The sequence below is a fragment of the Galeopterus variegatus genome, unplaced genomic scaffold (genome assembly GCF_000696425.1).
Source record: "Galeopterus variegatus unplaced genomic scaffold, G_variegatus-3.0.2 Scaffold194, whole genome shotgun sequence".
Classification (NCBI taxonomy): domain Eukaryota; kingdom Metazoa; phylum Chordata; class Mammalia; order Dermoptera; family Cynocephalidae; genus Galeopterus; species Galeopterus variegatus.
Genome location: NW_007726305.1, coordinates 795,299 through 821,483, shown reverse-complemented (window position 1 = coordinate 821,483; position 26,185 = coordinate 795,299). Strand labels below are relative to the sequence as shown.

The 26,185-nt window shown below is 36.9% G+C and overlaps 1 protein-coding gene across 2 annotated transcripts in view; it reads right to left on the bottom strand.

Moving 5' to 3' along the window:
* The window catches only part of HEPH (hephaestin), a 111,367-nt gene that overhangs the window by 47,663 nt on the left and 37,519 nt on the right, over positions 1-26,185 (bottom strand). For both annotated transcript variants that reach the window (XM_008565059.1, XM_008565063.1), the window contains exons 13-14: positions 25,552-25,691; positions 24,470-24,601 (exon numbers count right to left, since the gene is read on the bottom strand). In XM_008565059.1, coding sequence (XP_008563281.1) covers positions 24,470-24,601; positions 25,552-25,691 — 272 coding nt within the window. The remainder of the gene's footprint in view (positions 1-24,469; positions 24,602-25,551; positions 25,692-26,185) is intronic.

Sequence of the window (26,185 nt, the reverse complement as noted above, 5' to 3'; positions counted from 1 at the left end):
CCCCCCCCCCCACCCCCCCCCCCACCCCGCAGCTCCAGCTAGTGGCCTCATCCACTGCCCAAGAAGTAGCTGGCAGGGCCCTCTCTCTGTAGCCCCATCTAGTGGTCTCATACTTTACCTAACAGAAACCAAAAGATACATTTGCAGGTGAAAGTGCTTCCCCATGCAAGACCTCTATGTTATTCAAAGAGGTGGCTGTTTCACCAGATGCACAGATATATCAACACAGGGAAGCAAGAAATACATAAAAACCAAGGTGACATGAAACCACCAAAGAAACACAATAATGCTCCAGTAACTGACCCAAAAGAATCAGAAATTACTGAATTGCCAGAAAAAAAATTCAAAATAATTATAAGAAAACTCACTGAAATAAAAGAGAATAAAGAAAACATTTAAATGAGATCATAAAAGTAATTCATGATCTAAGTGATAAATTCAACAAAGAGACAGATATTAAAAAAAATCAAACAAATATTGTAATTGAAGAGTTCATTGAATTAAATAAAAACTACATCTGAGAGTCTCAACAACAGATTAGATCAGCAGAAGAAAAAATTTCTGATTGTGAACATAGCAGTTTTGAAATAAAACATGAAGACAACAAAAAAGAAAAAAATTCAAAAGAATGAACAAAGCTGGCAAGATCTATGGGATACCAGTAAGTGAGCAAATATTAGAGTTATGGACATTCCAGAAGGAGAAAAAAAAAAGACATTGAAAACCTATTTAATGAAATAATAGCTGAAAACTGCCCTAGTCTTGGGAGAGAGACAAACATTCAAATCCAGAAAGCTCAAAGGTCCCCAAAGAGATTCAGCACAAATAGGTCCTCTCTGAGACATACTGTATTCAAACTATCCAAAGATAAAGACAAAGAAAAAATTCTAAAATCAGCAAGAGAAAAACATCAAGTAAGTTATAAGGGAATCCCCGTTAGACTAACAGCAGACTTCTCAGCAGAAACCCTACAGTCTAGGAGAGAATGTGATGACATATTCAAAGTAATGAAAGAAAAAAAACTGCCAACAAGAAGATTATACCCAGAAATGAAAGAAAAATAGTCTTTCTCAGTCTAGAGAAAATTAAGAGAATTTATCACCATCAGACTGACCTTACAAGAAATGATTAGGAGAGTCCTACATCTAGAAGAGAAATAACAATAATAATCATCACAAAACCACCTGAAAATGTAAAGCTTACTGGTAGAGTAGATGCACAAATTAGAAATACAAAGGAATCAAAACTTATCAATACAGAAAACCACCAAACCACAAGGATAAACACTAAGGCAGAAAGAAAGGAAAAAAGCATACACAAAACAATCAGAAAACAGCAAAAAAAATGACAGGAGTAATACCTCACGTATCAACAATAACCTTAAAATTAAACAGATTAAATGTTCCAGTTAAAAGATATAGACTGGCTGAATGGATATTGAAAAAAAAATGACCAATCCACATGCTGCCTACAAGAAACATACCTTACCTACAAAGGAACACATAGACTGAAAGTTAAAGAACACAAAAGAAATTCCATGCATATGGAAAACAAAAATGAGCAGGAGTAGCTATAGTTATAGCAGATAAAACAGACTTTAAATCAAAATCCGTATTAAAAGATGAGGATGGGCATTATATAACAATAAAGTGAGCAATAGAGCAAGAGGATATAACAATTATAAATATACATGCACCCAACACTGGATGACCCAGATATATAAAGCAAATATTATCAGATCTAAAAGGAATGATAGACATCACCACAATAATAGTTAGGGACTTTAACACCCTACTGTCAGTGTTGGACAGATTATTGAGACAGAAAATCAACAACAAAACATCAGACTTAAATGGCACCATAGACTATATGGGACTAACAGGAATTTACAGAGCATTTCATCCAATAGCTGCAGAATACATACTCTTTTTATCAGCATGTGGAACATTCTCCAGTATTGACTATATGGTAGACCACAAGTTCCAAAAAATCAAAATCTTATTAACAATTTTTACTGACTATAATGAAATAAAACTAGAAATCAAGAGAAACTTTTGAAAAGACACAAGTACATGGAAATTAAACAACATGCTCTCAAATGATCAATGGATCAAAAAAATAGAATAAAAAGGATATCAAGGAGGGTGGAACAAAATGGCTGATAATAGTTGTCTGGCACTCATCCCCTCAATCTCCAAAGAGACCAAAGCAACAAACAAAAAGCTATATTCTGAGTGGAACAAGTGAAGAAATATGCTGCAGAGAACTAAGAGACTGGCAAAATCCCTCTGGATTTCAGAGGACCAGCATAGAACCATAAAAAAAGAGCAAGGCATCCAGCCTCTGTCCCACCACAGGGACTGGTTAAGAGTCAGGCAGATAAAAGGTAAGGCAGAAGCCCCATCTGTTTCCACTGCTGCTACAAACTCCATCAATCCCTGCCACAGAGAGTGCTCCAGTATTCTCAGTCCCCAAACCCAGTTGCAGAGTAGCTGGGTGTTTGTGCAGCTACATTGCCTTATAGTAGAAGCCTGGATAGAGCAACCCTTTTTCCTGACATAAGCAGGTATGACACAGTACCATGTTGAAACTGAACTCATGACTAGAGTGTGTCCTGCCCTGGGGGCCAGTGAAAGGTGACCTCCTCCATCCTGAGGTCCCACTTTCATTCTACGATGTTCACATAGGTACCTGCAGGATTATGAGTTTGTCTGCATGTAACCTAGGCCAGACGGAAAGACCATGACTCCAGCATCTGAATTCACATGGTACCCCCCTACACTTCCCCTCCAGGCAAGCAAGCAGACCTGCTCAGCGTGGAAGCTGCCATAAGCAGCAATCCACAACATTTGCATACACCTACCCTGCACATCCATGGTTTTGCTGAACCCATGGGTGTCCACAATGGCCAACAGCCAGTCTGGTGGTAGATCCACCTTCTCCCTGAATCTCTCCACAGAGCTGCCAGACCATGCTCCACCAGTGTACACCTGCTCCCTGACTGACAGCAACCAGGCAGCCACCCGCCTTCCAATGGGAGGCCCACTCAGAGCCACCAGGCTCTGCTGCATCAGCGTATACCTGCTCCCTGACCAATAATGACAGAGCAGCATCCTGCTTTCCTATGGAAGGTCTCTTCAGAGCCACCAGACCCTGTTGCACTGGTGTATACCTTCCTTCTGACTACCTGCAGATTGGGCAGGTATTTTGCTTTACCATGGCAGGTCTCTAGAGCTTCTGGGCCTGGCTGCACACTGGCAGGCTTGCTCCATGCTCAAGAGCTAATTCAGCAGCCCCCTACAAAGCTGCTAGGCCTGGATGTACCCTTGTAAGCTTGCTTCTTGCTCAACAGCTGATCTAACATTCCTCTGCAGAGCTGTTGGACTCTGCTGCTAAGGTGTAGGCCTATTTCTTGACCAACCACAAACTGGATAGGAGACTTGTCTCCTACTGGAGAGCCAGTATAGAGCTGCTGGGCCTTGCTAAACTCTTGCAGGCTTGCTCCTAGCTCAAAAGCTGATCCAGCAGCCATCCAAAGAGCTGCTGGACCCTGCTGCACCTAGGCACATCTGCTCCCTGATTGACAGCAGATTGGATGGTTCCTCTGCAACCTCAAGCAGGCCTGTATAGAGCCACCTGGCCCTGTTGCACCCACAAAACCCAGCTCCTGGCCAGGTGGTAGAATTCCCTCCTTTGACAGCACTTCACAGAGCTGCATGAACCCCCACTCTGTACCCAGGCTCATCTGTTTCTAGCCCAAAAGCTCATTAGGCAGTGCATGACCCCATGGTAGAAACAACCTGAGAGCTGCATGCCCATGACTGGCCCAATAGCTGATCAGGAGTGACTATGAGCCTCAGAGAGACCACAAACAGATATCTGACCCTCTGCATCCAAACACACATGGCCCAACAACCAGCCTGGAATCTCCAACCCAGAAAACCAGTGGCAGTGTTGGCACAAACTCCTGCAGACATCACTGAAGAGGATTATAATCAAAGACAACACACAGATACTAAGCTACCATGTCCACCCAAAACAAGGGAATGCAACATATCTAACATACACCCCAGGATCCCCTACAGGAAAAAGTCATTTCTACATAATGCACTCCATAAAATTGAGAAAAGCAACTATTCAATTAGATGTGCAGATAGCAATGTAGTGACACAAGAAACAAAAAAAGTAAACATGGCAGCACCAAAGGAACACAGTAAGTCTTCAGTAACAGATGCCAAAGAAGACAGTTATAAAATACCTGTAAAGGAATTTAAAATAACAATCTTAAGGAAACTCAAAGAGATGTAAGAGAATACAAACAGTTCAGTTAAGTCAGGAAACAATTCATGATCTGAATGAGAAATCTAACAAAAAGATTGATATCATAAAAAAGAACTAAACAGAAACCTTGGAGATGAATAATTTAATGAATGAAAATTTAAAAATACAATTGAGAGTTTCAACAACAGACCAAATATAAGGATTAAAAAGAACGAATAAAGCCTACAAGACATAGAGGACATAACTAAGTGAACAAATGTTCAAATAGTAAGTGTTCCAGAGGGAGAGAGATGATGAACAGCACAGAAACCCTACTCAAAGATATAATAGCAGAAGAAACCCCAAGTTTTGGGAGAGATATGGACATTCAGATTCAGGAAGCTCAAAGGTCCCCAATTAGATTCTACCCTGAAAGATATTTTTTTAGGCACATCATAATCCAACTGTAAAAAGTCAAAGACAAAGAGAAAATTCTAAAATCTATAAGAGAAATGAGTCAAGTCACATATAAGGGAATCCTCCTTAGACTACAGCAGATTGCTCAACAGAAACCTTACAGGCCAGGAGAGAATGAGACGTCATATTTAAAGAAAGAAAAAAATTGTCAGCCAAGAATAATTTATTCAGCAAAACTATCCTTCATAAACAAGGGAGAGATAAAGATGGAATTCATCACTACTAGACCAGCCTTACAAGAAATCCTTAAGGGAGTGCTACAACTGGAAATGAAAAGAAGATAATTACTCTCATGAAAACATTAAAAATTACAAAACTCATCAGTTATGATAAATTCATAATTCAAACTCAGAACACCACCATGAAAATAGTGGTGCTATGTGAATCTTTAGGTATCCTAGTATGAAATTTTAAACTGAATATGGCCTCAAAAAAGCTACAGTTAGTGGTTAAGGTACATATGATAAATAAAAACATAAACTAAAGTAAGAAAAATATAATTTATGAGGTTGGGGAAAGTCTGGAGTACTTTCATGCAGCCAAAGTTAACCTGCTATCAGCTTAAAATAATTCATTATAACTTCAAGACTCTTTATGTTAGCCTCAAGGTAACCACAAAAAAAGAAACTAGAACAAATACACAAATAAGAAAAAGAAAGAAAACAAAGCTTAGTACCACAGAAAACCACCAGTCCAAAGATGTAAAGAATGAGAAAAAATAATAAAATGAAAGATCTAAAAAACAACCAGAAATGTCGAGATTGCAGCACTCTTCACAATAGCCAAGAGCTGGAATCAACCCAAATGTCCATCATCGGATGAGTGGATACGGAAAATGTGGTATATCTACACAATGGAATACTACTCAGCTATAAAAACGAATGTAGAGAGTAGAATAATGGTTACCAGAAGGTAGAAGGCTGAAGAAGATATAACAACTATACTTTCATGAAGTTGTTACAACAAGCAAACGGAAAGGACATTCTTGGGGGGGAGGGGAGAGAGGGAGGAGGGAGGGAGGTGTCGGTGATGGGCCATAATAATCATATACAGTGTATATTGACAAAATAAAAATTTAACAAAAAATAAAAAATAAAAAAACAACCAGAAAGCAATTAACAAAATGGCAGAAATAAGTTCTCACAAATCAGTAGTAACTTTGCATGTAGACAGACTAAACTGTTTCACTGAAGGACATAGAGTGGATGAATGGATAAAAAAGAACACCTAACAATATGCTCCCTATAAGAGACTTACATAACTATTGAAGAGAAACATAGACTGAAAGTATGGAAAAAAGATATTGCAGGCAAACACAAATCAAAAATGAGCAGAAGTAGCCATATTTATATTAGATAAAGTGCATTTTAAATAAAAAATAAAGAGACAAATATTGTCATTATATAATGATAAAGGGATCAATTCAAAAAGAGGCTAAAGCAGTTTTTAATATATAGACACCCAACAACTCAGCACCCATATATAGAGAGAGTGAACATTATTAGGCTTAAGAAAAGAGATAGAGTGAAAATTAATAATAGTAGGGTACTTCAGAACCCTACTTTCAACAATAGACAGATCACCTAGACAGAAAATAAAGAATTATCTGACTTTAAATGCACCATAAACCAAATGGACCTTACATACATTTACAGAACATTTTATTCAACAGCTTCAGAATGTATATTTTTCTCAGCTGAACATAAAACATTTTCTAGGATAGATCTTATATTAGGTCACAAATCAAATCTATACCAATTTTAAAAGATAGAGATCATATCAAGTATCTTTTCTGACTACAATGGTACAAAACTAGAAATTAAAAAGAAAAATTTGAGAAACTATACAACTGCATGGAAAATGAAAAACATGTTCCTAAACAACCAAAGGGTTAATGAAGAAATTAAAAGGGAAATTAAAAAATTCCTAGAAACAAATGAGAATGGAGACACATCATATGAAATCCTATGGAATACAGCAAAAGCAGTTCAAAGAGGAAAGTTTATAGCAATGAATTCTTACATCAAAACAAAAGTAATATTTCTAATAAACAACCTAACACTGCACATAAAGGAACTAGAAAAACAAACAAACAACAACAAAAAAAACTATAGCCATAATTGGCAGAAGGAAAGAAATAATAAAGCTCAGAGTGGAAATAAATGAAATAGAAATTTTTTAAAAAATGAAAAGATGGAATAGGTTTTTGAAAAGATAAACAAATTTGACAAACCTTTGCCAAACTAACTTATAAAAGAGAGAAGATTCAAATAAATAAAATCAGAAATAAAAAAGGAGATATTATAACTGATGCCACAGAAATACAAAGGATCGTGAGTCTATTATGAAACACTATATTCCAAAAAATTCAATAACATAGAAGAAATGGATAAAATCATTTACAGATACAATCTACTAAGATTAAATTAAGAAAAAATAAAAAACATGAACAGACCAATAACAAGTGAGGAAATTGAATTGGTAATAAAAAGTTTCCCATTAAAGGAAAGCTCAGGACCTCATGGGTTCACTGATGAATTCTACCAAACACTTGAACAGGAACTAATACCAATTCTCTTCAGATTATTTTTAAAAAGTGAGGAGGGGGAAATACTTCCCAACTCATTTCATAAGGCTAGCATTACTCTGATTCCAATACCACACAAGAGCACAACCAAAAAAAGGAAATTATAGGCCAATATTTCTGATGAACATAGGTGTAAAAATTCTCAATGAGATACTAGCAAACCAAATTCAACAGTACATTAATAGTTTTATTCTTTATGATCAAGTGTGATTTATCCCAGGGATGCAAGGATGGTTTAAAATATGGAAATCAATAAATGTGATACACCACACTAACAGAAATAAAGACAAAAACCACATGACCATTTCAACTGATTCAGGAAATCATTTAAGAAAATTCAACATTCCTTCATGATAAAAACTCTTCACTAACAAACTAGGTATTGAAGGTGTGTACCTAAAAACAATAAAAGCCATGACAAACCCACAAGTAACGTAAACTGAATGGATAAGTTAAAAGCTTTCTCTCTTAGATCAGGAACAAAACAAGGATCCCTACTTTCAATATTTCTATTCAATGTAGTATTGGAATTCCTAGTGATAACAATTAGATAAGAGAAAGAAATAAAAGTCACCCAAATTGAAAGGAGAGAGTCAAATCATCCCTGTTTGCAGATGACGTGAACTTATATACAAAAATAAACAAATAAACAACCTATTAATGCATCGAAAGGAGCTACAAAATCAAGAACAAACCAAACCCAACATAAGATAATATGATAACAAAGTGGGACTTAACTCAGGGATGCAAAGATGTTTCAACATTTGCAAATCAATAAAACGTGATAAATCACCTCAAAAGAATGAAAGGAAAAAATATGATCATCTTGACACATGTAGAAAAACATTTGATAAAATTCAACACGTCTTTGTGATAAAAAGACTCTTAACAAATTAGATAGAGAAAAAAAGTATTTTAATACAATAAAGGTTATAGGTGAAAAACCCATAGCTAACATCATACTGAGTGGGGAAAAACTGAAAGCTTTTCCCCTAAAAATTGGAACAACACATGGGTGAGTATCCTCACCGCTTTTGTTCAACATGGTACTGGAAGTCCTCGACAGAGAAATTCAGCAAGAAAAAGAAATAAAGTGCACGTAAATTGGCATGAAGGAAGTTGAATTGGTTCTGTTTGTAGTTGGCGTAATTTTACATAGAAAAATCATAAAGATTCTACCAAAAACTCCTAGACCTGATAGATTCAGTAAGATGTCAGGATAGAAAATCAATGTAAAAGCTGTGCCAGAACCAGCAGTCACCACACTGCAGGACCCTCAGGGAAGGCAAGTCCCCACTCCCCAAAGAGGCCTGAGCTGCCAGCCTATAGGCAGCCACACCAGACCTGGCAGCTACTATGCTGCAGGATCCTCAGCCCAGGCAATTACCTGCATGCCAGAGAGGACAGAGCTGCCAGGCCTCAGGACCTGAGACAGCCATGCCACATCCAGCAGCTACTGTGCCATGGTACCCTCAGCCCAGGTGAGTCCTTGCCCCCAGAGTCCTTGCCCCCAGTCCCCAGGCACCAAGGCTGCCACACCAAATTGGGAGTCCCACCAAATTGGTAGTCCCTGCAGGATCCAGGCCAGACACCAGGGTGGAAGGAGTGGACAGTGAAACACACTGCCACAGTGACAAAACACCAAAAAAAGATACCAGAAATATGAAAATCAAGAAAGTATACCACCACCAAAGGAAAATAATAACTCTCAAGTTCCAGATCATGTACAACAGGAAGTCCTTGAAATGACTGACAAGGAATTTCAAGCAACAATTATAAGGAAAATAAATGAGATACAAGAAAACTCAGAAACACAATAAAATGAGAAAAATTATACAAGAACTGAGCAAAGAAATGTACAAGGAAATCAATGCCCTGAAAATGAATGTAGCAGAGCATGTGGAGCTGAAGGATTCATTCAATGAAATAAAAGCACAACAGAGAGTTTAACCAGCAGGCTAGAACAAGCAGAAGAGAGAATTTCTGACCTTGATGGTCTGCTCAAAATAACACAAACAGTCAAAAAAAGAAAAAAAGAATTTAAAAAAATTGAAGAAAATCTAAGAGAGATAACAGACAAACTTAAGCACTCAAATATCCAAATCATAGGTATTCCAGAATGGGAGGAAAAGGAAAATGGTATTGAAAACATATTCGATGAAATAATACCAGAAAAATTCTTAGGTATAGGGTAAGACACAGATCTTCAGATTAAGGAGGCTCAAAGATCCCCACACATATTCAACACAAAAAGTCCTCTTCAATACATGTTATAGTCAAATTGGCAAAGCTCAAAGACAAAGAAAAAAATCTTAAAAGCTGCAAGAGAGAAGGAACAAGTCTCCTGTAAGTGAGCCCCAATCAGACTAACATCAGACTTTTCATCAGAAACCCTAAAAACCAGACAAAAATTTCCAGCCAAAATACTTTATCCAGCAAGTCTATCTTTCCAAAATGAAGTATAAATGGTACATTTCTCAGACAAACAAAAATTGTGTTCACTACCACACAAACAGCCTTACAAGAAATTCTCATGGGAGTACTGGGTCTGTCTGGTACCTGAAAAAAAAAAAAAAAAACAATCACTACCATGAATACCCAAGAATGAACAAATTCCAGCAGTAAAATAAAAATGTTAACAATAAAGAGAAAAAAAGTTTATCTTCCATCCCAAGAAACCAGCAAACACAGAAGACAAACAGTAAACCAGAAAGAAAGCAACAAAAGATACTTAAGACCTCCAAACAGAAATCAGTAAAATGCCAGGAGTAAATTGACACCTTTCAATAATAACTCTTAATGGAAAAGGATTAAATTCCTGACACAAAAGACACAGACTGACAGGATTAAAAAGATGGACCAAAATATATGCTGCCTTCAAGACACTCACCTCACCTGTAAAAAGACACATGTAGACTAAGAGTGAAAGGATGGAAAAAGATATACCATGAAAATATAAATGAAAAATGAGCTGGAGTAGCTGTTCTTATATCAGATAAAATAGACTTTAAACCAAAAAAAAATTAAAGTAAAAAAAATAAGGAAGGCCACTATATAATGATAAAAGGACCTATCTAACAAGAAGACATAACAATCATAAATATATATGCACCCAACACTGAAGCACCCACATTCATAAAGCAAACACTACTAGACCGAAAGAATGAGATAGATACTAATACCATAATAACTGAACACACCACTCTCAACATTGGACAGATCATCTAGGCAAAAAAACAACAGAGAAATGCAAGATCTAAACAAAACTTTAGATCAATTGGACTTGGCAGATATCTACAGAGCAGTCCATCCAACAACCTCAGAATATTCATTCCTCTCATCAGCAATGGAGCATTCTCAAGAATATTCATTCCTCAGAATATTCATTCCTCTCATCCACTCAGAGAACATTCTCAAGGATGTGGTCTACGTGTAAGGTCACAAATCAAGTCTCAACAAATTTGACAAAATTGGAATTATTCCATGCATTTTTCAGATCACAATGGATTAAAATTAGAAATCAATAACAAATGAAACTCTGGAAACTATACAAACACACGAAAAGTAAACAACATTCTACTTAATGACACATGGGTCCAAGAAGATGTTAAACATGAAATCAAAACATTTGTTGAAACTAATGAAAATAATGACAAATCATACCAAAATTTGTGGTATACTGCAAAAGCAGTACTAAGGGGGAAATTTATCACATTAACTGCTTACTTCAGAAGAATAGAAAGATGGCAAGTAAAGATGCTAACACTTAACCTTAAAGAACTTGAAAAACAAGAACAATCCAAATACAAACTTTGTAGACAGAAAGAAATAATTAAGATCAGAGCAAAACTAAATGAAACAGAAACCCCCAAAATGATAACAAAAGATAAGTGAAACAAAAAGTTGTTTTTTTGAAAAGATAAATAAAAGTGACAAAACATTAGCAAGGCTAATTAAAAAGTGAAAAGAGAAGATCCAAATAACAAAAATTAGAAATGAAAAAGGTGATATTACAACTGATACATCAGAAATACAAGGAATCATTAGAGACTACTATAAACGACTATATGCGAACAAATTTGAAACAGAGGCCATTCTCCCAAACTCATTCTATGAGGCAAATATCACCCTGAAATCAAAACCAGACAAAGATACAACAAAAAAAGAAAACTACAGGCCAATATCATTGATGAATATACATGCAAAAATCCTCAATAAAATACTTGCTAACAGAATACAATAAAACATGCACAAAATTATATACCATGATCAAGTGGATTCATCCTGGGGATGCAAGGTTGGTTCAACCTACTTAAATCAATAAATGTGATACACAACATCAATAAAATCATAGACAAAAACACATGATCATCTCTATAGATGCTGAAAAAGCATTTGACAAAATTCAACATCTGTTCATGACACTCTGTTAATGAGGAAAGTAACTCAACACGGTTAAAGCCATATATCACAAAACCACTGCCAATATCATCCTGAATGGGGAAATTTTGAAAGACTTTCCCTTAAGAATAGGAACAAGACAAGGATGCCCACTCTTGCCACTCCTATTTGACATAGTGCTGGAAGTACTAGACAGAGCAATCAAGGAAGAGAAGGAAATAAAGATAGTCCAGACTGGAAAAGATGAAGTCAAAGCATCCCTGTTTGCAGATTATATGATCCTATATATAGAACAGCCTAAAGCCTCTACAAAAAAAATTCTTAGAGTTAATAAATGATTTCAGCAAAGTTGCAGGATACAAAATCAACACAGAAAAACCAGTAGCATTTCTATACTTCAACAGTGAACTTTCAGAAAAAGAAATCAAGAAATGTAGCCCATTTACAATAGTCACCAAAAAATTAAGAAATAAAGTTAACCAAGGATGTGAAAAATCTCTATGATGAGAACTACAAACCACTGTTGAGTGAAATTAAAGAGGACACAGTAAGATGTAAAGATAGTCCATGCTCTTGGATTGGAAAAATTAACATTGTGAAAATGTACATACTACCCCAAATGATCTACAGATTCCATGCAATTCCTATCAAAATTCCAATGGCATTTTTCTCAGAAATGGAAAAAAAAAATCATAACATTCATATGGAATAACAAAAGACCTCGGATAGCCAAAGCAATCCTGATCAAAGAAAATAAAGCTGGAGGCATAATATTACCTGACTTTAAACTATAAACAGAACATGGAACAGAAATATATGAAATATAGAAAAATGTATGGAACAGAATAGAGAATCCAGAAATCAACCCATACACCTACAGCCATCTGATCTTCAAGAAAGGCACCAAGTCTACACACTGGGGAAGAGATTGCCTCTTCAGCAAATGGTTCTGGGGAAATTGTATATTCATATTAATAGCGTGAAACTAGATCGTCACCTCTCACCATATACCAAAATCAACTCAAAATGGATTAAAGAATTGAATATATATCCTGCAACAATAAAACTCCTCAAAGAAAATATAGGGGAAACACTTCAGGAAGTTGGATTGTGTACAGACTTCATGAATATGACTCTAAAAGCACAGGCAACTAAAGGAAAAACAAACAATTGGAATTATATAAAACTTAAAAGCTTTGTCACAGCAAAAGAAACAATTAACAGAATGGAAATACAACCAGCAGATTGGGAGAAAATATTTGCAAAATATACATGTGACAGAGGATTAATATCTAGAATATACAAGGAACTCAAACAACTTTACAGCAAAAAAAAAAAAAAAAAAAAAAAAGAAACCAAATTTAAAAATGGGCTACGGAGCTATATAGACATTTCTTGAAAGGAGATATATGAATGTCCAACAGACACATGAAAAAATGCTCAACATCACTCAGCATTTGGGAAATGCAAATAAAAAAGACTTTGAGATACCATCTCACACCAGTTAGGATGGCTGATATCCAAAAGACTTTGAATGATAAATCCTGTTCATATTGCAGAGAAAAAGGAACCCTCCTACACTGTTTGTGGTACTGCAAAATTGTACTACCTGTATGGAAAATGGTATGGAGGTTCCTCAAACAATTACAGATAGATCTACCATATGACCCAGCTATTCCACTGCTGGGTATATATCCAGAGGAACGGAAATCATCATGTCAAAGGGATACATGTACCCCCATGTTTATTGCAGCACTATTTACAAAAGCCAAGACTTGGCACCAGCCTAAATGTCCAGCATCAGGTGAGTGGGTAAGGAAAATATGGTATATTTACACAATGGAATACTACTCTACTTTAAAAAAGAATGAAATACTGCCATTTGCAGCAACATGGATGGACTTAGAGAAATTTATATTAAGTGAAAGAAGCTAGGCACTGAAAGAGAAATATTGCATGTTCTCACTTATTTGTGCCAGCTATAAATAAATAAATAAATACATATACAAACAGATAAAGGGGGTGGGGGAGGAGGAAGACACAACAATCACAACAATTCCCTGAAATATGATGCTGATGTGGGAGGAGAGGGAGGTGCAAAAGAGGAATTGGTTAAGGAGCTCAAAACTAAACTGCATTTTATATTGATAAGTTAAATTTTTTAAAAATGATAATATCCTCCTAAAAGATGTGAATAAACAGACTAATTCATAAAAAAGGAAATAAATGCATTTGATTGAATCAGTTGCATTTGTATACACTGACAAGTAGTAGAAAAAGAAATCAAGAAAGCAAGCCAGTTTACAATAGCAACAACAGCAACAACAAAATACCTGGGAATAAATTTAACCAAGGAGGTAAAAGATTTCTACAAGTAAAACTATAAAACACTGATGAAAGAAATTAAAGACACAAAAAGTGGAGACAACCCATTTTCTTGGATTGAAAGAATCAATACTGTCAAAACGACCATACTACCTGTTTCATGTATTTTGTTATAAGAAACAGAAACTAACTAATACAACATCTACATAGCAGTAACTCCTGGTTCACACACAATCTGACATTTCTTTGGTCTCTTTCATTAGTTTATTTTTCTTTACGATCTCTTTGTTTTTTAATTCTAAAATAAAAGTAACCAATAACCATTTTTTTCTGGTTATTAAAGTAATATATTTATATGGAATTGTGTGTAAATGTAGAGGAAAAGGTCTAGAAGGAAACACATCAAACTAATAAAAATGGGTTACCTCTAAAAGAGAGCTAAGGTTGAAAGTAAAACCAAAGTAACTTCTGCTTCTCTGTAGCATTTGAATATTTTATATTTGGAATGTGTTTATATATTACTTCTATGATTAAAAATATTTTTTAAAAAATATATACAAATAAAATGTTTGATACTGAAAATTTCAGAAACTATGAAATATATAAAAGAGAAATCTAAAGCTAATCCTATTAAGTAGAAATCAGTATTCTCTTATATTTATGTGCATTTTCTTTCTCCACATACAAATATATGTAGGTAAGTAAGTATATGTATATGTATGTATACATATGCATATTACCTTATTTTATAAATTTGGAATCGTGTTTGTAATATGGTTTTGGAGACTGACTTTTTTTTATTATATAACTTTATTTACATCACCAGCACTTTCTAATGTTATTAAAATACTTTAAATATATAGAGGGTTAACATCTTGTGACGTGTTCTGCTAAGAGGATGGCCATGACCTCTGGCCATGGCCAGAAGAGACACATGGTGCCAGTACCCATGTGAGACGTTCTGCACACAGTATTTCTCAAGATGATAACACCAGCTGTTAGAAACTGCTGCTTCCTTGGACTCAAGGGAATATGCAGTATAGTCCATTCAAATAAAATTTCAGAAGGTTCTGCCCCAGGGACTCCCCCCTTTTTTTTCCCTGTTCACATCAGCTTGTTACATGGCTAAGGTCTTGACACTACAATAAAAAGTGAGACAAACCCGACCTTGGGGCTGCACTGACTTTCTCCTTTCTTATGGCAGTAAGCTTGGTGTAGTACCTCTGGGCCTCTCATTGCTTTCAAGTATTTGAGATTTGAGGGGATAGTGACAAGTGGTGCCTAGAGTGAGGCACTGTACTCTATGGAACGGAGATTGACCTTCTGAAAGGGTAAAGGACGTGTCTGACATACATTCATTCATTCTGGTAAGGAACATAGATGATCATGTGGTAGCTCACAACGTCTATGGGAAGGTCTGATTTAGGTCTTTCACCCAGAGATTTTCTTTTCTCTTTTTCTCTTTTACTTCGCTTTCACGGGCACTTCACTATGAAAAGAAGAAGTGCAACATAAATTACAGCTTCAAGGTCTCTTGAAAGCAGCTGGATATAAAGTAACTGAATGCCAGCTTGTCAAACTATTACTGGTAATTAGATAACAATGTCCTTGGTATCCACAAGACGGGAGTCTTAATTCAGAGAATTGGGAACATATTGGTAAATGGTTAAAAAATGCTCTTGGTCCCGTAAAGGCTTCTCCTCTTACAGGATGAAATTTCTGTAAAATTGCCTTACGGCCAATACAAAGTCATAAAACCATAGCTAAATTAGAAAAACAGGATGCTCCTGCTGCTCCTGCCACGGCCTCTGCAGCCGCTTCTCCCCCTCCTCCTTCTGCACCAGATTTCCTCCCACAACCACTTCCTTTATATTTGTGTCCCTCGGATTTTACTCCTTTCATGGAACAACGTTTCCATGAAGGATGTCAAACAGAGGGAGAAATGTTGCATGCCTTTCCTGTCATCGGAGGTGGAAATCAAGGTCCTTGGCATGAGAGCCTTCCTTTTACTGTTTACAAGGAATTTTGGAAAAAATATAAATGAAAATGGCCTCCAAAGTTCTTTTACTAAAGGAAGAGTAGAAGCTATAGCCAATAGTTATGATATGATGGCATGGGACTGAAAAACCCTTGCTAAAATCACATTAACAACAGCTCAATACAATGTTTGCCTTCAGGAATTTCGTGATGCCACCACCACTATTTCAATGGAAAATTTAATAACAACATTCCCATAGGTATAGATATGCTGGTAGGAGAAGGGGCTTATCTTAACCCTCAGGATCAAGCTAGATTTCAGCCTCAGTTGTTTGCTCAGACATCATAGGCAGCTGTTAAAGCATGGAATAAAATTCCAGAAACACATACCCCTACCAGCTCTTTTGCCACCGTTAGACAAAAGTCTACCAAACCTTACATAGATTTTGTTAATAGACTTCAAGATGCCATCAAGAAGAAATAGAAAACCTGAACAGACCAATGACAAACAAAGCGATCGAAGCTGTAATCATCAATCTTCCAACAAAGAAAAACCTAGGACCAGATGGCATTACGGCCAAATTTTATCAAAACTTTAATGATATTCATGGAGGGGAGGGGCAGAGGGAGGGAGGAAAAGGAGAAATTGGTAAAGGGACACAAAATTCAACTATATTGTATATTGATAAATAATAACAATAATAATAATAATAACAGAAGCCATAAAATAAAAAATTAAAGAATGCCACCTTTGTTCAAACTTTTCCAAAAAATTGAAACACAATCCACTCTCCCTAACTCATTCTATGAGGCCAGCATCACCCTGCTAACAAAACCAGACAAATATAGAACAAAAAAGAAAATTACCCAGTATTAACCTTGATAAGCATAGATGCAAAATATTAGCAGTCAGAATATGTAAACACATCCCAGGGATGCAAGGATGGTTCAACATATACAAATAAATGTGATACACCACATCAATGAAATCAAGGGCAAAAACCATATGATTATCTCAACAGATGCAGAAAAAGCATTTTACAAAATTCAACATCACTTCATGATAAAGACTCTCAACAAATTAGATATGGAAAGAAACTATCTCAACATGATAAAAGCCATTTACAACAAACCAATTGCCAATATCATCCTAAATGGGGAAAGGTTGAAAGCTTTTCCCTTAAGAACAGGAACAAGACAAGGATGACCACTCTCACCACTCCTATTTTGCATAGTATTGGAAGTACCTATAGACCCTAGTAAAAAACTCTTAGAGCTGTCAACAATTTCAGTAATGTTGCAGGATACAAAATTAACACCCTAAAATCAGTAGCATTCTTACACTCCAGTAACAAACTGGCAGAAAAAGAAATCAAGAAAGTAAGCCCATTTACAACAGTAGCCAAAATATAGAATACCTAAGAATCAATTTAACCAAATACATAAAAGATCTCTACAATGAGAAGTACAAATCACTACTCAAAGAAATTAAAGATGACACAAAATGATGGAAAGACATACCATGCTCTTGGATGAGAAGAATTAACATTGTGAAAATGTCTACTCTACCTAAAGCAATGTACAGATTCACTGAAATCCCCATCAAAATACCAATGTCATTCTTCACAGAAATAGAAAAAGCAATCCTAACATTCATATGGAACCAGAAAAGACCCCAAATAGGCAAAGCAATCCTGAGCAAAATAAAAACAAAGCTAGAGGCATTGCACAACCCAAATTCAAATTATATTACAAAGCTATTGTAACCAAACCAGCATGGTACTGGCATCAAAATAGACACTCTGATCAATGGAACAGAATAGATAACCCAGGAATTAACCCACATACTTACAGCCAACAGATCTTTGACAAAGGCAACAAGAACATACACTGGGGAAAAGAACATACATTGCCTCTTCAATAAATGGTGCTTGGAAAATTGGACTTCTATATGCAGAAGAATAAAACTGGATCTGCACCTCTCACCATATACCAAAATCAACTCAAAATGGATTAAAGACTTAACTATAAGACCTGAAACCATAAAATTACTAAAGGAAAACATAAGGGAAACACTCCAGGAAGTAGGAATGGACAAAAACTTTATAAATAAGACCCCAAAAGCATGAACAGCAAAAGAAAGTAAATGAATGCAACTATATCAAATGAAAAAGCATCTGGACAGCAAAGGAAACAATCAACAGAGCAGAAAGACAGTCTATGGAATTGGAGAAAATATTTGCAAGCTATACATCCAACAAGCGACGGATATCCAGTATATATAAAGAACTCAACTACACAGTAAAACAACAAATAATTCAATTAAAAAATGGGCAAAGAAGATGAATAGACATTTTTCAAAGGAAGACATGCAAATGGCTTACTGGTATATGAAAAAATGCTCAACATTACTAGTCATCAGAGAAATGCAAATCAAAACCACATTGAGGTATTATCTCACTCCAGTTAGACTGGCAATTGTTAAAAAGACCAAACAACAAATGATGGCAAGGATGTAGAGAAAGGGGAACTCTTCTCCACTGTTGGTGGGACTGTACAGCCATTCCAGAAAACAGTATAGAGGTTCCTCAAACAACTATAGATAGAGCTACCATATGATCTAGCCATCCTACTACCGGGCATATATCCAGAGGAATGGAAATCATCATGTCAAAGGGATTCCTGCACACCCATGTTCACTGAAGCTCTATTTACAATAGCCAAAATATGGAACCAACCTAAGTGTCCATCCGTGGACAACTGGATAAGGAAAATGTGGTATATATACACAATGGAATACTACTCAGCCATAAAGAAAAGAATGAAATTCTACCATTTGCAGCAACATGGATGACTCTGGAGGAAATTATGTTAAGCATAAGAAGCCAGACAAGGAAAGAGAAATAACTCATGTTCTCACTTATAACTGGGTCCTAAGAAGGAACGAAGGAAGGAAAGAAGGAAGGAAGGAAGGAAGGAGGAAAGAAAAGACCAAAACAATACATTGAACTTTCAGAAGGGGAAAATTAACCTAAGGATACCAGAGATGGTGGGTAGGCAGTAGGGGGAGAGCATTGGAGAGGGATAGGTTTGGTAAAGAGCATAAAGAAAAATCACCGTTTGTAATAATAATATACTTATAATAAATAATAATAAAAAATAAGAAATTTTAGAGGTAAGTGTCATTTAAAGCTAGTACAGCAGCCCAGGCATAAATTAATAAAGGTCCTGAATTCAAACGTTCATAATCAGAGTGAAAAGTAAGGGACAGATGAATTATCAAAAGAAAGACTTGACAAAGCTCGGTGACTGAGAAGGAGAGGAATGTGTTATGGACTAAATGTTTGTGTCCCTCCAAAATTTATGTGTTAAAGGTCTAACCCCCAGTGTGATGGTATTTGGACATAAGGCCTTTTTAGGTATAGATGAGGTCATGAGGGTGGAGCTTCCATAATGGGATTTAGTGTCCCTATAAGAAGAGACACCAGAAAGTGCTGGACTTGAGCTTGTGTGTATATTCTCTCTCTCCCTCAACCCCTTTCCTCAGGCAATCATAAAGCAGAGGTCATGTGAGCATACAGTGAGATGACAACTACCACAAGCCAAGTAAAGAGCCAGAGATGTATTGGGACTCTGTGCCCTTGGAAGAAGAGAAGGGCTGTCAGCAGTGGCAGAAGGCTCCAATCAGTCAGCTCTTAAGATCCAGAATGTTCGAGCACTGGCTGTTTCTGTGCTGGTGGTGACCTTCACACTGCACTGGAGCTGTGTGGGCTCGGTTACCAGAGTCACAGTGTGATGTGGGAGCATTCAGTCTGTTGAGATGCCAGAGCTATTGAGTCCCAAGGCAAAGTGCACTATTGTGTTGATTCCAATCCCAAGATGGCAATGTCCTGCAGCGGCCTAGGGCCCAGGAGAATGGGGCAGGGGACTTGGCATTAACTCCCTATCTGGATTAGTGTAGTCATGAAGGCTCCAAGCAGCTCCTCACACTGGGCTTACAGCCTGCAATGGCCATTCAGCTCCCTTGTAGCTTGAATTGCAGGTATCTGTGGTGCACGTGGACTGTTGGGGATTCCCCTTGCCTACCTTTTTCCTGCAGTGTGGAGTCTCTCCTGGCTCTAAGCCAATCATAATCAGGCACTTCACCTGTCTTTCTATGCTGCCCTCACAAGTTTTTCAACCTCAGGGGATCTTCTTCACCATTTTGCTGAATTCCAGTGTTTTCTCCCAGGAACTCCGTTCAACATTTGACCATCCACTTGCTTTGGACTTTCTTCGCATCACAGGTGAGAGTGGGACAATTCTATTCAGCCATCGTGAACTTTTTCCCTCTCATCTGACTTGCTGTTTTTGATTATGCTAAATACACTCTTGCTTCAGGGCCTTTACCCTTGCTGTTCCATTTCCTCGAATTGTTCACCCCTTCTCTTATATTCTTCTCATAGTTGCCGCCCTAGCTCCTTCTCATCTCTAAGGTCACAAATTAAATACCACTGCCTCAAGAAGGTCTATTCACTTCTTCTTTCACCCTATCCCATTATTCCCTTTTGCTACCCTTATAACACATACTTTGTAAATATATATGTATGTACTTGATTTCTTGCTTATTATATGCCTTTTCCTCTAGATTGTAAAATTTGGGAGGGCAGAGATTACATTGATTTTATTCACCAATTTTCACTGCACTGTTTATTAGTCACCCCTAACATTTTTATGTTTTGTTAGAGACTTATATTTCTTCCTTCATAAATTTATTGCCTATATACTTCACTCATTTTTTTTCTTTTACAAAGGTCACCTTTTTTATGTTAAGAACCCCTCATGTAGTAACAATATTATATGCATTACAAATCATTTTAGGGTCTCATATTTTGCTTTTAAGCTTAGAAAAGCCTATCCCTACCCTGAGTCCAGATAATGTTCACTTACATTTTCTTTTAGTTCTTACATTTTAAGCTATTTACCTTTAATTCATTTATTTTAGCATGTAGTAATAAACCAAAGTCTAACTTTAGTTTTTCCCAAGGGATAACAACTTGTCTTAAAACCATATATCGATCAACTTTTCCTTTCTTCCACTGAAATGATAGCTTTTTCTAATATTAACCTTTTATATACACTCAGTGTTAGAGGCAAGCCTCTCCTTGGGGTTCCTGACTAAGGAACTATAGAGAACAGTAGTCTAATGAGAATCAAAGTACTACTTCTTTAACACAGCTGAGCTAGTGTCCCCTAACCCCTATTGTAGAACTCTAATAACAGATGAGTTGAGGAACAAAACTTTGACTTAAAAGCCTAAGTAAGGCTTCCTCTTTCCAGCTCCATTAAACTAAGATGGCTAGATCTATAGTGCAGGCCTTGTTCTAACTCACATATCTAGCTCACCCAATTGCAGGCACAGGTCAATTTATCACATACAAGTATGCAGTGCGATAGGGAGTGCTGAAATAAAAGAAATAGTATCCCTACCCACTACTAAGACATTTTCAACAAACATCCTGGGTTCTGACTAACCAGATTACTAACATCTTTCTTGTAAGGAGCTGGTAAGGTAGGAGATAGAAGGCAGAAGCACGGGGCTAGTAATGGAGTAGTAGTATTCCCACTGGTATCGACAAAGGCAGAAGCTTAGGTTAGCTTCAGAAATTATTATTTTGTCATACTGATTTTTTTCCAGTACCATGTTGCTTTAATTATTGCACCTTTAGAATATGCTATAGTATGGGGTTGTGCTTGTCTCTTTTCACTAATCTTTTAAAAAAATTCTTGTTCCCCCCCCCCCAGGTATTCTTTACTTTTCCAAATGAACTGTATATATGATTGCATTTTATTTTAGTACAAAATATCCAATTGTTATTTTGATTAGAACTGCTTTAAATCTATAAATTATTTAGGGTAGATTACCTTCTCTTAAATAAAAGTTTCATTCTCAGCTCAATGTTATTGTCACTGCTCACACTAATCACAATTTCAACTATCATTTATTGTAGTTGCCGATGACTCTTAAATCTCTATATTTATCCCAGGTGTCTCTTCCAAGCTATAGAACCATATCTTAAATTGAGTATAATCTTCTATCCTTATAGCTATCTCATTTCTACCTGGACATCTTACAAGTACGTCACACTCAAAATGTTCATAAATAAACTTAATACCCCCCCCTCTAAAAAACCAACAAACAACAGCCCCCTGCTCCCAGCATTTCTTATATTATCTGTGAGTGGTACAACTATCCAGGTACTTAATCCAAAAACCTGTTTATTATCCTTTACTCCACTTATCCTTACCTCCTTTAACCCCTTCAACATTTGTTCTATCATCGTATCCTAAGGATTTTGTCTTACATCTCTCAAAACCACCTAACTCTCTCCATTCTCATTTCCTACCACCTTTGTTAAAGCTATTATCATCTTTTGTATGGATTACTACAAAATTTTCTTACTTGTTTCCCTAGTTCCAATGCATCCTTTCTCTCCTTTTAGTCACTTAATGATGATTTTGATACCTGGATCAGCATTTTCCTTTCCACCCCGATTCCCGCCATTCTTCTGAGTTACTTCAAGGTCCATGTGGATAACTCATCCAACACTCTAGCCTATCAGTCCCTTAATCTCCTGAACTATAGTGTCCTTCATTTCCACTTTATTTTAGCCCTTGGCTATACCCCTGACCTTCTCATCAGCTGAAATTGCTTTGCCTAAGTCTTCAAATTAAACTACACTCACTGTTTCTAATCCCACACCTCCCAATTACTCTTTTGTCCATTCCAGTATGGCTTTTTTCCCCATCAATTTATCAAAATCACCAGCCACTCCCCTGTTGCTATATCCAATGGGAAATTTTTCATTCTTATCTTATTTAACAAACTCTCTGAAGCAACTGAAACTGTTGACTACCTCATCCTTAAAATGATCTTCTTCTTAAAATCTGTGATACCATCTTCTTAAGTTTTTCTCCCACTATCTTGCTCACTTTTTCTCAGGCTCACTTTTCAATTTGTACCTCTCTTAAAAATTGGTCTTCCTCAAGTTCTCATCTTAGGAGTCTGTCTTATTTAACATACTGTTCCAGGGTGACTGTGTTCATTACTATGCTTTCAAGCACTATCTAATTGTTGATGCCTCCCACATCTATTCCTTTAGAGCATACACATCTCAAATTCAATAAATTCAAAAGTTAACACATCATTATCCAATCTCCCTCATCTCAAGTCAGCTTTATTCCACATTCCCTATCTTGGTGAATGGAATTTTACCTAGTTGTCTAAGCCAAAAATCTGGGTATAATTCAAGAATTTTCCTTCAAAAACTTGGGTGTCATTCAGGAATCCTTATCATTCTCACCTTCAACATCCAATTAGTCACCAAGTCCTGTTTACTTTACCTCATTGATCTTTTTAGAATCTATCCCATTCCTATATTCCAACTTTTACCTTTCTTACCACTGGGCCATTACACACTCCATTTCATACATCTGAAATCTTCTTTACCTTGATTTTCTTTCACACTACTCTTTACCTACATGCCTCTTTTTCATCCTTTAGGTCAGTGGTTTTTAAAGTGCAGCTTCTGAACTAGCAGCATGAGCATCACCTGGAAAGCTGTTTGAACTAGAAATTCTTGAGCCCCACTAGAGACCTACTGAATCAGATACTTCAAGGGTTTATCCCAGCAATCTGCAATTTAACAAGCCTTCTTGGTGATTCTGATACATGCTAATGTTTGAAAATACGGATTGATTTAAATCTCAGCTAAAATTTCACCTACTCTGGGAATCCATTCATGACCACGCAAACATTAGATTAAGTACCTTCTTCTATACCTCCCTATCACTATTGGTGTAAAAACTCCTATTTAACACTTAACATACTAATTATAATCACCAGTTTACTTGTCTCTATCATAGTAGCCTAAATTCTTTAAGAGTAGGAACAAGTATTATTCACTACTGCATCCATAGCTCCTAAAGGTGTTCCTATTTCTTAGTAGGCCTCCAGTAAGTATTTATTCAATGAATTAATTAATTGAAAAGAATGTGGCCAAGACTGTGGTTGCTCTACATTTAGTATTAGGAGCTTAGTTTGTTACTGGGGTTAGAATTTTGTCTGTAGTATGGGAACAAAAACTTTATCTATGGCAGGCATTAAAGATCACAGACCTGATCTGGGGCAGGTCACTCTCTAGCCAAGATTAGGAGCTCAGCCTATAACCAAAGGCATTCTGTTAGAGATCTGAAACAGGAATACTAGCTAAGTCTTAGCCACAGCCTGTTCTGGGATTGAGAGGAAGAACATTTCACAGAGATAAACACATACCATGGCTTAGTCTTGGGTAATATTCCTGTTTCAGGTCTCTAAGAGCATATATTTTTTAAATGAGTAAACCAAAAGATTTGCAGAGATGCTGCATATTCTTTGTGCATTCACTAAGTGTCCCAACTCACCAGGCTCAGCAGTCAGTGGCCAGCCAGTACTAGATTCTAGTACTCCATGGGCATGCACAGAGTAGGGGCGGCTGGCATTATTCTTGAACACCACGTTCAGGATATCTCCAACCTCTCCTTTGATAAGTGGACCTAATATATACAAACCAAGTAAAAGTCTCATTAGTGAAGGAGAGGAACAGGAGGTATTAAAGAAAGGGATATACATGGGATCTCCACACAATTAAGGGTCTGCCCTGAGAAAGATTTCTTCTGAGACTGAAAGTCATGACTGGCTCCATTTTTAGATTCAGAAACCCTTAATTGATACTGCTACCCACAGGATGAGAGCACTTCAACAACAAGATTATGTCTCCAATTACCCTCACTTTTCCCACCCAAACCCTCTTTCTATAACAGCCCAAGGTTCTAGAGAATGAGGGCTCTGTGGAATCACTGATGGTAAGGAGTGAGAGTTTGACACAGAATACAGAATGGGTAGGATCTCTACAGTGACTAGTGGGTCCCTTCTATGCCAAGACAAGAATGAGGAAACACATTGGCTGCTACAAAACAAACAAACAAACAAAAAACAGCAATAATTAAACTGGATATCAGGGTTAATACTGATTCTCTGTATTATTTTCCACTTTTTGATGTTCCTAATTTCTCCTGCCCCTAGAATCTGTTAAAATCTACCACCATCAGAGACTCCTGCACCTCAAAGATACAGAAAATCTGGAAAAACCTGTTTCAGGTTGTAGCAGAATTGATGATCCCCCCACCCCCTTCAGTGCTTATTTTAATGGCAGTTTTATAAAATATGACCATAATTTCAGTATTTTTTTTTTTTTTTGTCCTTTTGAGACTGGCCGCACCCTGCTCAGCCAGTGAGTGCACCGGCCATCCCTATATAGGATCCGAACCCACAGCGGGAGCACTGAGCGCCGCACTCTCCCGAGTGCGCCACGGGCTTGGCCCTCAGTATATTATTTTTTAAAAAAGATTGGAATGGAGAATGGGAGGATCTTTCTGATATGACATAACTGCTTTCGAAGCAGTTCAGGCTTCTAGACACTAGGAGGGAAGTGGAATTCCCTTACCCAAGATTCCCAAGTGTTCCTCTGGTCCAGTCCTTGGCCGAGGGATCCTGAATGTACCATCAGTGTATTCCCTGAATACAGCTTTCTTGTATCTGGAACCCAGGAGTCCATCCTTGTTGCTCAGGAAAATGTGACCATAACTAGAGGAATCCAAAGATTGGTCTCAGTACCTGGCCCTCAACCCCTCATTTTCAGACATGGGGAAGCTAAGTCAGAACTATCCTCCTGTCACAAATACAAGAAAAAAAAAAAAGGAAACTATTCCTTCTAATGCCAGATTTTCACCACATGACTGCATAACAACAAAGGTGGCAAGAGTAAGTATCTACTTATGTTCCTTGTTTGCCATTATCCAGATATGAATTTGTACTAAAATTTAATACGGCAGGAGCACTGGGCTAAGAATAAGAAGTTCTAAGCTCTAGCTCCAGACTTAATGATATCTTAGATGAAATTAATTTGACAAAAGGACAAGATATGAGGTGGCAAGAAAGTATTAACTGCTGCTGCTGCTTCCAGAGGGTAAAGGGTAAGGAAAGGTAGGGAGGAAATAGAATCTTACAAATATTTTGGGATGCTTTCCAGTTTACAAAGAGCTTTATTATTCATTTTGTCATCCGATATTCCCAATAGA